General features: G+C 57.4%; 1 protein-coding gene across 6 annotated transcripts in view; it reads left to right on the top strand.

The window, feature by feature from the left end:
- The window catches only part of KCNH2 (potassium voltage-gated channel subfamily H member 2), a 35,590-nt gene that overhangs the window by 10,474 nt on the left and 11,417 nt on the right, over positions 1-13,699 (top strand). For 3 of the 6 annotated variants that reach the window (NM_001444833.1, XM_021078760.2, XM_021078762.2), the window contains 3 exons: positions 10,320-10,484; positions 12,119-12,562; positions 13,169-13,380. In NM_001444833.1, the coding sequence (NP_001431762.1) occupies positions 10,320-10,484; positions 12,119-12,562; positions 13,169-13,380 (821 nt within the window). Of the gene's footprint in view, positions 1-6,598; positions 6,760-7,467; positions 7,817-10,319; positions 10,485-12,118; positions 12,563-13,168; positions 13,381-13,699 lie in introns of those variants that run through there. The other 3 variants (XM_021078759.2, XM_085004794.1, XR_014833156.1) reach the window with 2 other exon arrangements.

The following is a 13,699-nucleotide window of genomic DNA, read 5'->3' on the forward strand; positions in this document are numbered from 1 at the left end:
GCTCCCGCTCCCGCCTCTTCCCCACATTATGGAAACCAAAGCATTTGTGTTATGGGTTGTTTCTCTCCCTTTCACTGAGTTTTCTCCTTTTCCTTTTTTCTCACTCCCGGCCCATTACCCTTGCCTTAGGCAACCATTCAAAAGTACTTCCTGAGAATGTGTGGCTTGCATATGGTCTTGCAAAATGTGTGTTTTGTCTGGCTGCGTATAGGTTTAATTTATGTAAATGATATGTGCTCTATATTGTATTCCGGTGTTCGCTTTTGTCACACAGGAATACGCCTGGAAGTCCCCCAGGTTGTTCCTTGACGTTGAGTCTAGCGTCTGTATCGGGGTGCTCGCACCCACCTCCAGACGGGGTGGAGGGCCCTCCAGATTGTCTCTGTAAATGATGCCGCGGTGAACGTCCTCATCCACGGCCCCTTCTGAACTCGTGTGAGGATGCGCTTGGGGTTGATCCCCAGGAGTGGAATTGCTGGCTCACAGAGTACATGCATACTTTTTTTTTTTTGGTCTTTTTAGGGCCGCACCCGTGGCACAGGGAAGTTCCCAGGCGAGGGGTCGAATTGGAGCTGTAGCTGCCGGCCTGCATGACAGCCACAGCAATGCTGGATCCGAGCCACATCTATGACCTATACCACAGCTCATGGCAATGCTGGATCCTTAACCTGCTGAGCGAGGCCAGGGATCGAACCTGCATCCTCATGGAGGCCAGTCGGGTTCGTTAACCTCTGAGTCGTGACGGGAACTCCGAGTATGTGCCTACTTAATTCCACCAAGTACTGTCAGACTGACTGTACCTGAGCAGGGCTGCACCATCCCCGCCCTCCTAAGCACAGCATGAGATTCCTACTCCCCTGCAGCTCTGCCACTCCTGGCATTATCCACCTTTCTAATTTATGCCAGTTTAATAGGTGAAAGTGATATCTTGCTGCCTTAATTTGCATTTCTTTGATTTCGTGCGAGTCCAAGCTGTTCAGGTTTCTTTCCTGTGAATTGCCTGCTCATATTCTTTGCTCACTTTTCTATGAAGCTGCTGTCTCTTGTTCTCATTGATTTGCAGGAGTTGCTTGTGGATTTTAAAAATACAAATGCATGCAGTTAAATACCTAATTTGCAGTCTCTTTTTTTTTGTTTTTGGTCTTTTTAAGGCCACACCCTCGGCATATGGAGGTTCCCATGTTAGGGGTCGAATCAGAGCTGTAGCCACTGGCCTACACCACAGCCACAGCAACCTGGGATCTGAGCCGTGTCTGCAACCTACACAGCAGCTCGCCGCAACGCCAGATCCTTAACCCACTGAGTGAGGCCAGGGATGGAACTTGCCTCCTCATGGATACTAGCTGGATTTGTTTCCGCTGAGCCACGACGGGAACTCCTCCAATTTGCAGTCTTGACATTAATTGCTTTTGATCAAGATATTGCAAATATCTGCTCCCATTCAGTCATCTGTCAAGTTTATCCAGCAAAGATACTTAATTTTGCTGCAAACAAACCTGCATGAATTTTTGGCTTGCTTTGTGCTTTTAAAGTCTTGTTTAAGAAATCCTTGACTGTCCTGAGGTTGCAAAGGTCTGCATTTTCTCCTACTAACTTAATTGTTTTACCTTTCTCAGCTGGGTCTTTAATCCACCCTGAGCCTACCTCTGTGGTGTCAAAGAGAGATCAAGTTGTATTTTTTCCATGTACTGAGCCAATTTTCCCAACACGCCTAATAAATAGCCTATTCTTTTCCATTGATTGGTGGGGCCACCCTTATCATGGGTTAATTTCCCGTATATCCACGGAGCTGTCTTTGAGTTCTGTTTCGTTCCAAATATTTGGCATTGCTGTGGCTGTGGTGTAGGCTGACGACTGCAGCTCTGATTCCACCCCTAGCTTGGGAACCTCCAAATGCCTCAGGTGCGGCCCTAAGAAGACAAAAGACAAAAGACAAAAAAAAAAAAAAAGGCAGTTAGTATGTTTTAGTATCTGAAAGGCAAGTCTTCCCTCTCCATTCTTTTTTTTTTTTTTCTTTTTTGTATTTTTAGGGCCGCACCCATGGCACCTGGAGGTTCCCAGGCTAGGGGTCGAATCGGAGCTGCAGCTGCCGGCCTACGCCACAGCCACAGCAACGCGGGATCCGAGCCTCATCTGCTACCTACACCACAGCTCACAGCAATGCTGGATCCTTAACCCACTGATCGAGGACAGGGATCGAACCCATGTCCTCATGGTTACCAGTTGGGTTCATTAACCACTGAGCCACAATGGGGACTCCTCTCTATTCTTTTTTTGAAATGTTGACGTATGTTTATAAATTTTAGAGAAAGTTTATCAAATTCCTGGGAAGAAAAACCCTAGCCTACTAGTATCTTGATTAGAATTAGATTGGTTTTATAGGTTAATTCGGGGGAGAATTGGCATCTTTATAACATTGGTCCAATCTAAGAGTCTGGAGTGTCTCTCCACTTATCAGATTATTTCAGTATCCTTTATTAGTTTAAGCTTTTTTTTTTTTTTTTTTTTTTTGGCCACACCCTCGGCATATGGAAATTCCCAGGCCAGGAGTCCCATCTGAGCTGCCACTGTGACCTCTGCCATAGCGGTGGCAATGCCAGATCCTTAACCGACTACTCCAGGCTGGGGATTGAACCTGCACTATGCCCTCAGCATGCCTAAGTTCCCAGACCAGGGATCGAACCCTCAACATACTGGCAACCTGAGCCACAGTGACAGTGCCAGGTCCCTAACCTCCTGTGTCACCAGAGAACTCAGGTGTGACTCTTTTCTCCCCACATAGAGGCCTCATGCATTCTTGGTCTGTTCCTAGACACTTCATAGTTTTTGCTGCTATTATGAGAGAGAGCTTATTTTTGACATCTCTTCTAATAGCTTAATGCTGGTGGAGAGAAATGCTATATGTTCTGTGGGCTGACCTTGAATTTGGCAGTCTTGTTGGATGAACTCATTATTTGCTGGTCCTCATTGTTTATCTGTTGATTTTATTGGTTCTCTAAGGAGGCGATCATATCGTCTGCAAATAACGCTGGTTTTCTCTGTTAATGTTTGGGTCACTGCCATCTGTGTAGATGCTGGAACGTTCCATCTGTCTTTTCGGCAGCCTGTCACCTGCACTTGTATTTACTTGTCGGTCCTGGTCCTGTGGGTCAGGGAGCATTGTGAGTCTTGGTTTAATGGTTGAGAAGCCGTGGCCGATGGGTGGCTGGTGGGACAGGCTCTCTGGGAAATGCTGGCAGCCAAGGAGGGAACCCTGTTCTAGAAGCTTGCCAAGCCCTGGAGGAGGGCAGGGACCTTCCGTGTCTCCTGGGGCCTGTGGTTCTGTGTGCCCTTGCTGCCCATGCCAGGCTGTATGGGTGTCTCGTGAAGAGGGCAGGTAGGGGTCTGAGGCTCAGGCCCACCTTGGCCCCTTGTCCGGATTCCTGGGTCGTCAGCCCACGGGTTCCATGCTGTTGACCGGGTTTAAAGTGCTGCAGCAGAAGATACCACGTGACTCCCGTGGGGGTTCTGACTGCTGTCCAGGCTCGCGGTGGGCTTGAAAGGGGCAAATCCTCTTATGAAAGGACAGTCAGTGGCTCTGGGTCTGAAAGGGCACTTAAAGAGGGGGGAGATGGCCCTGTCCACACCTGCATCAGCGAGGGTCCCTGCCCCGCGTCCGCGCTCAGCGCTCAGGCACCTGCTTCCCCAGCACGTCCGGTCTGGTGAGGCCAGCCTGACCCTGGCCTCGGGGCTCCGGCTCTGGGTGGGGGGAGGGAGGAAGCTCACCCCAGAAGCCAGCATACAGGCACCCCACGTTAGGGATACAGTTTTCTAGAAGAGTTCTCGATGGGAAACATCCACGGGGGCCGGATGGAGGAGTCAAGAAAATCTTCGTAGAGGGGGTCCTTGGGGGCCTGGGGGGAAGCAGCGTGGGGCTGTGGGGAGTGGGAGGGTCTGTGGAGCTGGGGTGTACTGGAGGGGCCGTGAGGCCAGCCTGCTGGGTGTGTGGGGATGGGGGCGCAGGCTGAGGGCTGTGACGCGGCTGGGAGCAGGGGATCCTGTGCGGTTCTGAGGAGGGCAGGCTGCAGGAAGCAGGAGGAGGGAGTTACAGTGGCAGAGGCCTCCGGGAGGCGGGGAATGGGCTGGAGCCACGAGGAGAAGCTTTCTCCGAATAAACATGGCCTGGTTTCACCTTCCCGGGCTTTTGTGGAGCAGGGCAGGGCTGTGACTCCCAGTTTATAGACGAAGAGGCTGCGTCCCCAGAGGGCGGGTGGGGCTGAGCCCCAGAGCTTTTCTAGAAAGAGCCCCACTCCCGAGGCCATCGCAGTGGCCCCGGGGAAAGCTGGCAGCACAGGCCACAGGCGGTGGGTTTGGGTGGGGGTCCCGATGACTCACAGAGGCCCCCAAGGCCCCTGGGAAGGTGCTAGGCTGAAAGGGCTGGTGAGGGGTCTGCCTGGAGAGGGTCTTTCTGTGGGATTTGGGGTCTGGACGGTGGCTTCCCAGCCCCCACCCTGCAGCGAGTTTCCCCGAGGAAGTCTGTCTGTGCTTCAGGGGGATAGGATTGCACCCCCTTCATACACACACACATGCACACGCACATGCACATGCACACACACACACACTCATTCACTGACTGGCCTCTCAGGCTCCCCTGCTCTGTCCCCGGGGCCTGCAGTGTCCCTGGCCTTCCCCTGGCCCCCTGCCCATGAGAGCAGTGTTAGCGACACGGTGGCCCCCGGCCAGGAGCAGCTCCTGCTGCATCTTCCTGTCGCCGCCACCAGGCTAAATATAACCTGACACTGCACAGCCCTGGGCCGCCAGCGGAGACAGCCTCTGCCTGGGGGCGGACAGGCCGCCTGGAGCCCCAGCCTCCTGCCCTCAGTGTGACTTTGGGCCCAGCTCCTCCTGCTCCAGCAAGGCAGGACGGCAACCGGGACGAGGGTGGCTGCCTCCCTGAGGTCACCTTCCCCGCAAGGACCTGGCACCCTACCTGGTTACAGCCCTGGATGCTTCCACAATGCCATCTGTCATCTCATCTGGCACCTGGGGCAGGGCTTACTTGTCCCTGCAGTACCCACAGGGAATCTGAAGCTCAGAGAGGTGGGCGACCTGCCCACAGTCACACAGCAGGTGCCCAGGGTCCACCTTGCCGGAGCCTGGCTCAGCTCCCCCGAACCCCTCTCTCTGCCGTGTCATCTCCAACTCCGGACTGGGGTCCTGTGGAGTCCTTGGCTCAGTGAGGGCGGTGACAGGCTGCTCTGTTCACCACGTCCTACACGCTCCTCTGCGTGTGCTCGGTGAATATTCAGTGGGGATGGAGCCACCTGCGAAGGAGCTGTGATGACACCTAGTTTTGCAGACGAGCCTCTAGAGACTCAGACCTCAAGCTCATCCAAGGACACTCAGGTCCCCGGCAAGCCTTTCCTTTGAAGAAGCTGAGGGCAGCTCCTGCCTGGGGCCCACCCCGGATGGGTTGGGATGTTGGGTGGAGACAATGCCCCTGGGTGTACTGTGGGGCGTGGGTTGGTACCAGATGAGAGCAAGCCAACATTGCGTTCTGATGAAGATGGCACCCTTCCCCGAGCTCAGGGGGAACTCCACCTGCTGCACCTGGCAGGTGGACAGGCCTGGGTCCCCGGGGCCTCCCCTTTCTCCCTTCCTCAGTGGCCTTCCTTGATGGGCATGACCTCTGTGGCTGTTATGCTCCATGGTGCAGAGGAGCCTGTCCGTGTGTGGCTGTCAGCCACCATCAGCTCTCTGCTCCTGGTCTCCATCCCCACGGGGCCCAGGGTGCCCTGAGCCCAGGAGTCAGGCAAAGGCTGGGCATCCAGCCTCCTCACCCCGAGCTGGGGACTTCAGTCGGGGCTGGGGCTGGCGGGTCTGAGGAGGGTGTTCTTCAGCCGCCTGAGCCAGGCTGGCCCTGGGGGCCGCTGTGTCCTTGAGGCCCACCCCCTGCCTTTCCCTTTCCTCCTCCCTTTAATTCATTATTTTTTAGTGGCTGCACTTGTAGCCTATGGAAATTCCCCAGGCCAGGAACTGAATCTCAGCCGCAGCTGTGACCTACACCACAGCTGCGGCAACGGCGGATCCTTAACCCCCTGTGCTGGGCTGGGGATTGAACCCCCACCCCAGCAGTGACCCAAGCTGCTGAAGAGACAACGCGAGGTCCTTAACCCGCCGTGCCACAGGGGGAACTCCCTCCTTTTTCGCACTTTTTGTAGACCTCTCTCCTCCCGGCTCCTGCTTCGCAGGTGTCCTGTCCTTCCCGCCAGGACTGGGGGGCGTGGCCACCTCCAGGTGTGGCAGATAAGCAGCCTGAGACTCTGGGAGGGCAGGCGACTTGCCCGAAGTCATTCTGATGCAATGCGCCAAGGGCCGCTTAACTCCTTCGCCTGTGCCCCACCGCCGCTTTGCGCCCGGGAACCCCGGGGCTTTCTGTAGGCGGGGCCGGGGTCCTCCGCTCCCCGCTCCCCTGCAGTCCGTGTTTGCTCCTTCCCAAGCGCTGCAGGCGCCGGCGGCCTCGGGAGCGCGGGCCGTGCCTGCCATCCAGCGGCGCTCGGCGGAACTGCAGCTCCGCCAGCTCCGGGCTGAGGTCGGCCTCGGCTCCGGGACCAGAGTCGGAGGGACCAGAGGAGCAGAGGGATGAGCAGGGCCTGGCTAGGTGGGCGCGGGCTCCTGGAGGGCGAGGCCGGGTGCAGGCGTGCGGGGCCGGCCGAGGGCTCCCGGGAGGCAGCCCAGCTACCGACTCGCAACATTTCTTCTCTGCCGAGATGTGTGAAGGTCAGAGCCCCATGGCCTGCAGGCTGCCGTTTGTTCTGGGCGACGCCCCGTTCCCTCCGTCCCTGTGCACCTCCCCTGGCCTGCTGACCTCCAGCTGCCCCAGGGACCTCCACCCGCCTTAATTCCAGCCAGTGATGGGGTGGGGTCCGCTGGGAGATCTGGCCGAAGAGCTCAGGGTGGGTGAGAGGGCAGCTCCCAGAAGACCCAGGCAGCCGGGCAGGGTGGCCGAGCCCCAGGGGATAGTGGCTGACCCCAGCATCACCTTCTTTCCTTCCACGTCCCCTGGAAAACAGCAGCTGGGGCTGACCCACCCCAGTCCTCAGGCAGGGCTCCAGTTCACATTTTTGGAATAACAAGGGCTTTTCCAGACTTATTTGAAAGAAAAATTCCTTGAATGTCGACAAAGGGGGGGGCGCTCTGAGTGTGAGTGGGTGTGAGCCGGCCTGTGCTTCTGGGGGGGCTAGTATCTGGAGTCCTTGTGTCTGGCGGCGGGTGGGTGGCAATCCTGGAAGCCCGGTCCTGGGCTGTCTGGGCTGCCGTTCTGGCCTCTCTTGCTGAGAAGTTGGAACCGAAGTGGGTGTGGGGCGTGGAGGCCTCAAGTTCAAAATCCTGAGGCTGTGCCCTGGGGGCGGGATCCCCAGACCATCCTGAAGGGCTGGGCTCATGAGGTTTCCAGACTCTGGATTTATCTGAGATGAGTTGGATCGGGGATCAGGGGCCTGGATGGCTCGGATCCCTGGGGTGGGTGTTAGGGGGTCTGCAGGGCTAAGATTTCCTGGTCTCTGGCTTCTCCTTGGTCCCTGCGAGGGCCAGTCCCTGTTCAGGCCGCTGCTGGCCATCACCATATTAGGGCATAAACTCTGGGCGGGCTGTCTGGGTGCCAAACGGTCTCCAGCTGGGCCCGGCCTCCTGCAGCTCCTGACACCACAGCCGTGCTTCAGTGGGCCGTGTCAGAGGCCGGAGGTCAGGGGGCAGGAACGACACCTACTGGAGGGAGACCCAGAAAGAGCCCCCCAGCTCAGGTCCCGCTGGCAGAGCCATGAGGGCCTGGGATGCGGTGAGTGGAAGGGCTTTGGGGTGGGGCGGAGAATTCCTGGCCAGCCCCTTCCCTGGCCCCGTCCCCCCTCATCTCAGTGCCATCCCGTTGCCGTCGGTTTCAGAGGATCTTCTAGAAGATTAATCCCACAGCTGCTAGAATCGCCGATCTGCTTCCCCCTTTCAGCCCTGTCCCAGCAAGTCTTCCCTGAGCCTGGCCAGCGTCTCCCAGGAACCAGCCCTTTTGTGTCTGGCCTCCTCAGGTCCATGGTGAAGCTGCACCTGCCCCCCAGGGCCCCATGGGCTGCTGGCCCCTCCAGGTTGTTGGCCTTGACTCAGCTCACCCCAGCCACTTCCTCTCCTCCAGTCTTGACCCTTGACCCTGCACCCAGCATTAGCGCTGCCTCATCACCAACACCACTGGCCAGTGCCTGCTCCCTCGTGCACTGCTCTGGGTGCCAGGCCCTTCCAAGAGAACGTAGACACTGGGGAGTCAGGTCCCTGCAGTTTGAAGACAGTGAGCCTGGGGGAGCCGAGACAGGGAGAGAAGTGTCTGCCCAGGGAGAGAAGATGAGGAATGTGCTTGGCTCCCACAGGGTCCAGGGAGAGGGAGGACCGGGATGCTGATGCCCTTTCCTGCTGCATCAGCGAGGGCTTCCCGCGGGCGAGGGTTCTGAGCTGGGCCTTTGGGTGGAGACTGAGAGCACACCAGGGTCTCTTTCAGAAATCGGCAGAGAGGAGGGCCATGCATTGGACAAGGAGTGGAGGTGACAGAGCAGAGGTGACAGGGAGCAGAGACAGACTGGGTACATTCGGCCATATCACCTGAAATAGGGGCTCTGATGGTCAGAGAGAGAGAGAGATTAAGAGGGAGAAAAAAAATCAAGACCAGAGAGGACGAGATACAGAGATGAAAGATCTAAAAGCAGCGCTTCTTGACTCTGGTGAAGGGTCAGTTTTATTTCTAACATGTCATAGACCAATGCTTGTGTGAAATACAAAAGTCACGTGCTTGGCAATTCCTGTCATGGCTCAGCAGTAACGAACCCAACTAGCATCCCTGAAGATGTGGGTTCGATCCCTGGCCTCGCTCAGTGGGTTAAGGATCTGGCGTTGCTGTGAGCTGTGGTGTGGGTCGCAGATGCCGCTTGCATCCCGTGTTGCTGTGGCTGTGGTGTAGGCTAGCAGCTGCATCTCTGATTCAACCCCTAGCCTCGGAACTTCCATATGCCACACCTGTGGCCCTAAAAAGCCAAAACAAACAGTCACACGCCTGGATATTGTGGCAATAGTAACTTGCTGTAAAGGTTTTGAAACACTTGCTCTCAATTTCTGAACTTGTCATGGATGACCACCAGCTGGGTACCAGTGTAGAGACAGCAACGACAGAAACAGAGACGGTAACCGCTAACCTGTCTACAGCGTTCAGTGCACGCCAGGCGTTGCCCTAGGCAGCTGGCACATGTTGACTTATTTAATATTTAACTCACGAGGAAAGAATCATTATCATTCCCATTTTGTAGATGAGGAAAATGAGGCACAGGCAGGTTAAAATTTCAGAAAAATGGGGAGTTCCTGTGGTGGCACAGTGGAAATGAATCCAACTAGGAACCATGAAGTTGCGGGTTCGATCCCTGGCCTCACTCAGTGGGTTAAGGATCTGGTGTTGCTATGAGCTGTGGTGTAGGTTGCAGACATGGCTTGGATCTGTCGTTGCTGTGGCTGTGGCGTAGGGGGCCGGCTCCCGTTCGACCCCTAGTCTGGGAACCTCCATATGTCACGGGTGTGGCCCTAAAAAGCAAAAAAAAAAAAAAAAAAAAAAAAAAGAAAAAAAAAATCAGAGAAATGAGCGAGTTCCTGCTGTGGTGCAGTGGGTTAAGAATCTGACTGCAGTGGCTTGGGTTGCTGAGAGGTGCAGGTTCGATCCCTAGCCTAGTGCAGTAGGTTAAAGGATCCAGTGTTGCTGCAGCGGTGGTGTATGTCACAGCTATGAGCTGTGGCTTGGATTCAGTCCCTGGCCAGGGAGCTTTCACATGCTACAGGTGCGGCCATTAAAAAAGAAGAAGAAAAAAGTCGCAGAAATGACTGGGCAGCAGAGCTGGGATTTGAACCCCGAGCTTCTGGGCCTAAAGTCTGTGGGCTTAACCACCAGGCTGCACTGCCTTGCATGAGAAAAAACAAAGATACAGTGAGAAGATGGGGGAAAAAATGAGACAATGCAGGAAGAAAGGAGCAGAAGCCGGTGGGAGGAGAAAATGCACGGGGGTGGGGGTGGCGGGGGGAGAGAGGGCTGGAGACACAAGGCCAGCAGAGCCAGGGGAGAGCTTCGAGAGCGGAAAGCTGGGGCAGCTGACTGGGGAAGAAGCTGGCAGGTGCACGGCAGGAGGCGGGACTGGGCGAGAAGTGTGTGTTGGGGGGGGACCTTGTGTAGGAGCCCTGGGGGAGGGGCAGAAGGGGACAGGCCGCTTCAGGTTCGGGGGTCCATCCCGCCTGGTATCACGGTGGCCCGTGTCTCTGCTCTACAGGGAGCTGCTTCCTGTGCCTGGTGGACGTGGTGCCCGTGAAGAATGAAGATGGGGCTGTCATCATGTTCATCCTCAACTTTGAGGTGGTGATGGAGAAGGACATGGTGGGGTCCCCCGCCCGTGACACCAACCACCGCGCCCCTCCCACCAGCTGGCTGGCCCCAGGTGAGTGCAGCTGCGCCTCCAGCTGGTGCAGGGATACGTGGTTTCCCTTCCCTGGGGCCCTGAGGCTACCCGAGGCCGATGCTCTGTAGGAAGGGATGCAAAGATGGGGGAAAGGACACGGAGGAGACAGCTGGTGCCCTCTGGCTCAGGATGGACAGGTGGGGCGGGGTGACTGCTCGAGCCGGGATCCACAGGTCTTTGGGGGCAGGATCGCGACGGGTTTCGTAGCTTCAGCTGCTTGGGTTCCCGCCACAGCATTCCCCTGGGAGTGGGCCTCTCCAGCCCCAGGGATGGGGAAGGCGCCCTTCCCAGATGGCCCCGGCCACTTCTGAGCGGCTCCCACTGCTCATGAGAAAGCTGTGTCTTGCGCATGGACTCAACCCTGTGAAGTTTCTGCCTCTGGTCCTCGATCCTGGACTGGCAGCTCCCCGCTGTGGCCGTGGCTGATTGAGAAGAGGATGGGAGGGGATTGTTCCCTGTGGCTGGAGCCAGGAGGCCTCCCCTCATCCTCCCGAGACTCAAAGGCAGAGACCTCCTCCTCCCCCGCCATGGCCTTTTTGGATTTAATTGTAAATGTTCTCTCAGAATCAAAGCAAAAGAAACCCCTTCTTGGTGTCTCAAGCTCGAAGATGACAGCATTAGAATGTATACATGTACAGAAAACTGACAGAACACTGTAAACCAGCTATAATGGAAAAACAAAAGTCACTAAAATAAAATTAATAACGCTGGCCCTGGGAGTTCCCTGGTGGCTCAGTGGGTTAAGGATCTGGCATTGTCACTGCTGGGGCTGGAGGCGCTGCTGTGGCGTGGGTTCGATCTCTGGCCCTTGAACTTCTGCATGCTTCAGAAGTAAGTAAATAAATAAATAACCCCCCACATCCCGCTGGCCCTACCAGTTCCACGGGCGCCATCTGTGAGGCGGCGGTGGGGCAGGGTACTGCGGGAACCCGAGGCATCCCTCCTCCATCCAGATTTCCTGGCATTTACTGTGTGACCTCCAGCAAATCACAGAACCCAGGGATGCAGACGTTTCCTTTTTTTTTTTTTTTTTTTTTTTGGGTCTTTTTGCCTTTTCTTGAGCCGCTCCAACGACATGTGGAGCTTCCCAGGCTAGGGGTTCCAATCGGAGCTGTAGCCGCCGGCCGACGCCAGAGCCACAGCAACGTGGGATCTGAGCCGCGTCTGCCACCTACACCACAGCTCACGGCAATGCTGGATCGTTAACCCACTGAGCAAGGCCAGGGATCAAACCCGAAACCTCATGGTTCCTAGTCAGATTCAGTAACCACTGAGCCACGGCGGGAACTCCCAGACGTTTCCTTAAGTCTCAGATGGAGATAACTATGCCCACACGTGCAGTTGTGAGAGTCCCAGATGGTTTCTGCCGAGCTCGCTGGTGATGAGGCTCAAGAAATGGCGGTTTATTATTGTCAGAGTCATAAGACTTTAGATAAGACTTTGTTGGAGACGAGTTCTGGGCGTAGGAGTAGGGCGGGAGGGCTGCTGCCGGCTATCTATGGGGACTTTCTCTGGCTTTCCCTCCCTCCTCCTCTTGGTGACTGGGGCTACTGCCCCTAAGCCTTGCCCTCTCCGGGGTTGCTGGCGACCCCGCGTCTCCCCTCTCCCCGCAGGCCGCGCCAAGACCTTCCGCTTGAAGCTGCCTGCGCTGCTGGCCTTGACCGCCCGGGAGACGCCGGTGCGGCCGGGTGGCGCGGGCAGTGCAGGCGCCCCGGGGGCCGTGGTGGTGGACGTGGACCTGACGCCCGCGGCGCCTAGCAGTGAGTCGCTGGCCCTGGACGAGGTGACAGCCATGGACAACCACGTGGCCGGGATCGGGCCGGCGGAGGAGCGGCGCGCGCTCGTGGGCTCCGGCTCACCGCCCGCCTGCGCTCCCGGGCCGCACCCGTCGCCCCGGGCGCACAGCCTCAACCCCGACGGCTCCGGCTCCAGCTGCAGCCTGGCTCGGACGCGCTCCCGAGAGAGCTGCGCCAGCGTGCGCCGCGCCTCGTCGGCGGATGACATCGAGGCCATGCGCGCTGGGGCGCTGCCCCCTCCACCGCGCCACGCCAGCACCGGTGAGGGTCGGCCCCACCCCTGCCAGGACTGCCCGGCCGGCCCGAGTCCCCTCTCGCAGGCCTGCCTCTTCCAGGACCTCAGCTTCCTCCCTCTCCGGCCGGTCCTGTGGGCCTGGGAGATGGAAATCCCATTAAGCGTTTATTTAATCCCATTAAGTGGCCTTTTACTCCATTAAACCTGCCTTCATCCCATGGCGTTCTTCCACTCTCAGAGCCGGTGGTGGTCCGTGGAGCTGGCTCTCCCAGGCCCTCCTGGAGCAAGGAGGCCCGCAGGGAGTCTGGGTCCCTGCCACCACCTGGGCCTCTGGCCCGCTGCCAGTACCCTAGAACAGACCCTTATGGCGGCTCTCCAACGTCCTTAGCTCAAAGTTGCATCACAGCGGTGTGTCACTCTGTGCTTCTTTAAAGTGGGAGGGGTCTAGCCTCCCTGGTGTCTCAGTGACTCTGCCCCTGTCTCCGGAGCCGCCCTCCTTGACTGGCTCAACCCCATGGTCCATTCACGCAAGGCCTGTCTCCGCCTTAGCTCTACATCCGGGACCTGACAGCCCCGCTCCTCCACCCGCCCCCACCCCCTGCCTCCCTGATCTCTCTTCCCCTCCACCCCAGGGGCCATGCACCCCCTGCGCAGTGGCCTGCTTAACTCCACATCAGATTCGGATCTCGTGCGCTACCGCACCATTAGCAAGATTCCCCAAATCACCCTCAACTTTGTGGACCTCAAGGGCGACCCCTTCCTGGCTTCGCCCACCAGTGACCGGGAGATCATAGCCCCCAAGATAAAGGAGCGGACCCATAACGTCACTGAGAAGGTCACCCAGGTAGGCGCCCAGCTCCCTGGCTCTCTGCTTACCTGGGAGGAACTTGGAAGGGGATGGGAGTGGCCTGCGGTCAGAAGTCCCAGTGGAGGGGTGCCGTCAGTGAGGGCTTCCCGGAGGTGGCAGGCGTGCTGGCTGGCCTGGGGGAGGAGTTTCAGAGCTGAGATGAGAGAACAGTCTGAGAGGTCCCAGAGAAGATCAGATGGAGGGGAGGAGGCAGATACAGAGGCCAGGTTGATGAGGCTCAGGGAGGGCAGGGTGGGTGAGGCTGGACTTCTGGGAGGGGCGGGGTGGGTGGGAGGAGGCAGCCAAGGGGCACAGC

The sequence above is a fragment of the Sus scrofa genome, chromosome 18, assembly GCF_054392235.1.
Source record: "Sus scrofa isolate SSC_HxYL_T2T_F1_AM1 chromosome 18, Sscrofa_HxYL_maternal_Yorkshire_Landrace_v2.0, whole genome shotgun sequence".
NCBI classification, from domain to species: Eukaryota; Metazoa; Chordata; class Mammalia; order Artiodactyla; family Suidae; genus Sus; species Sus scrofa.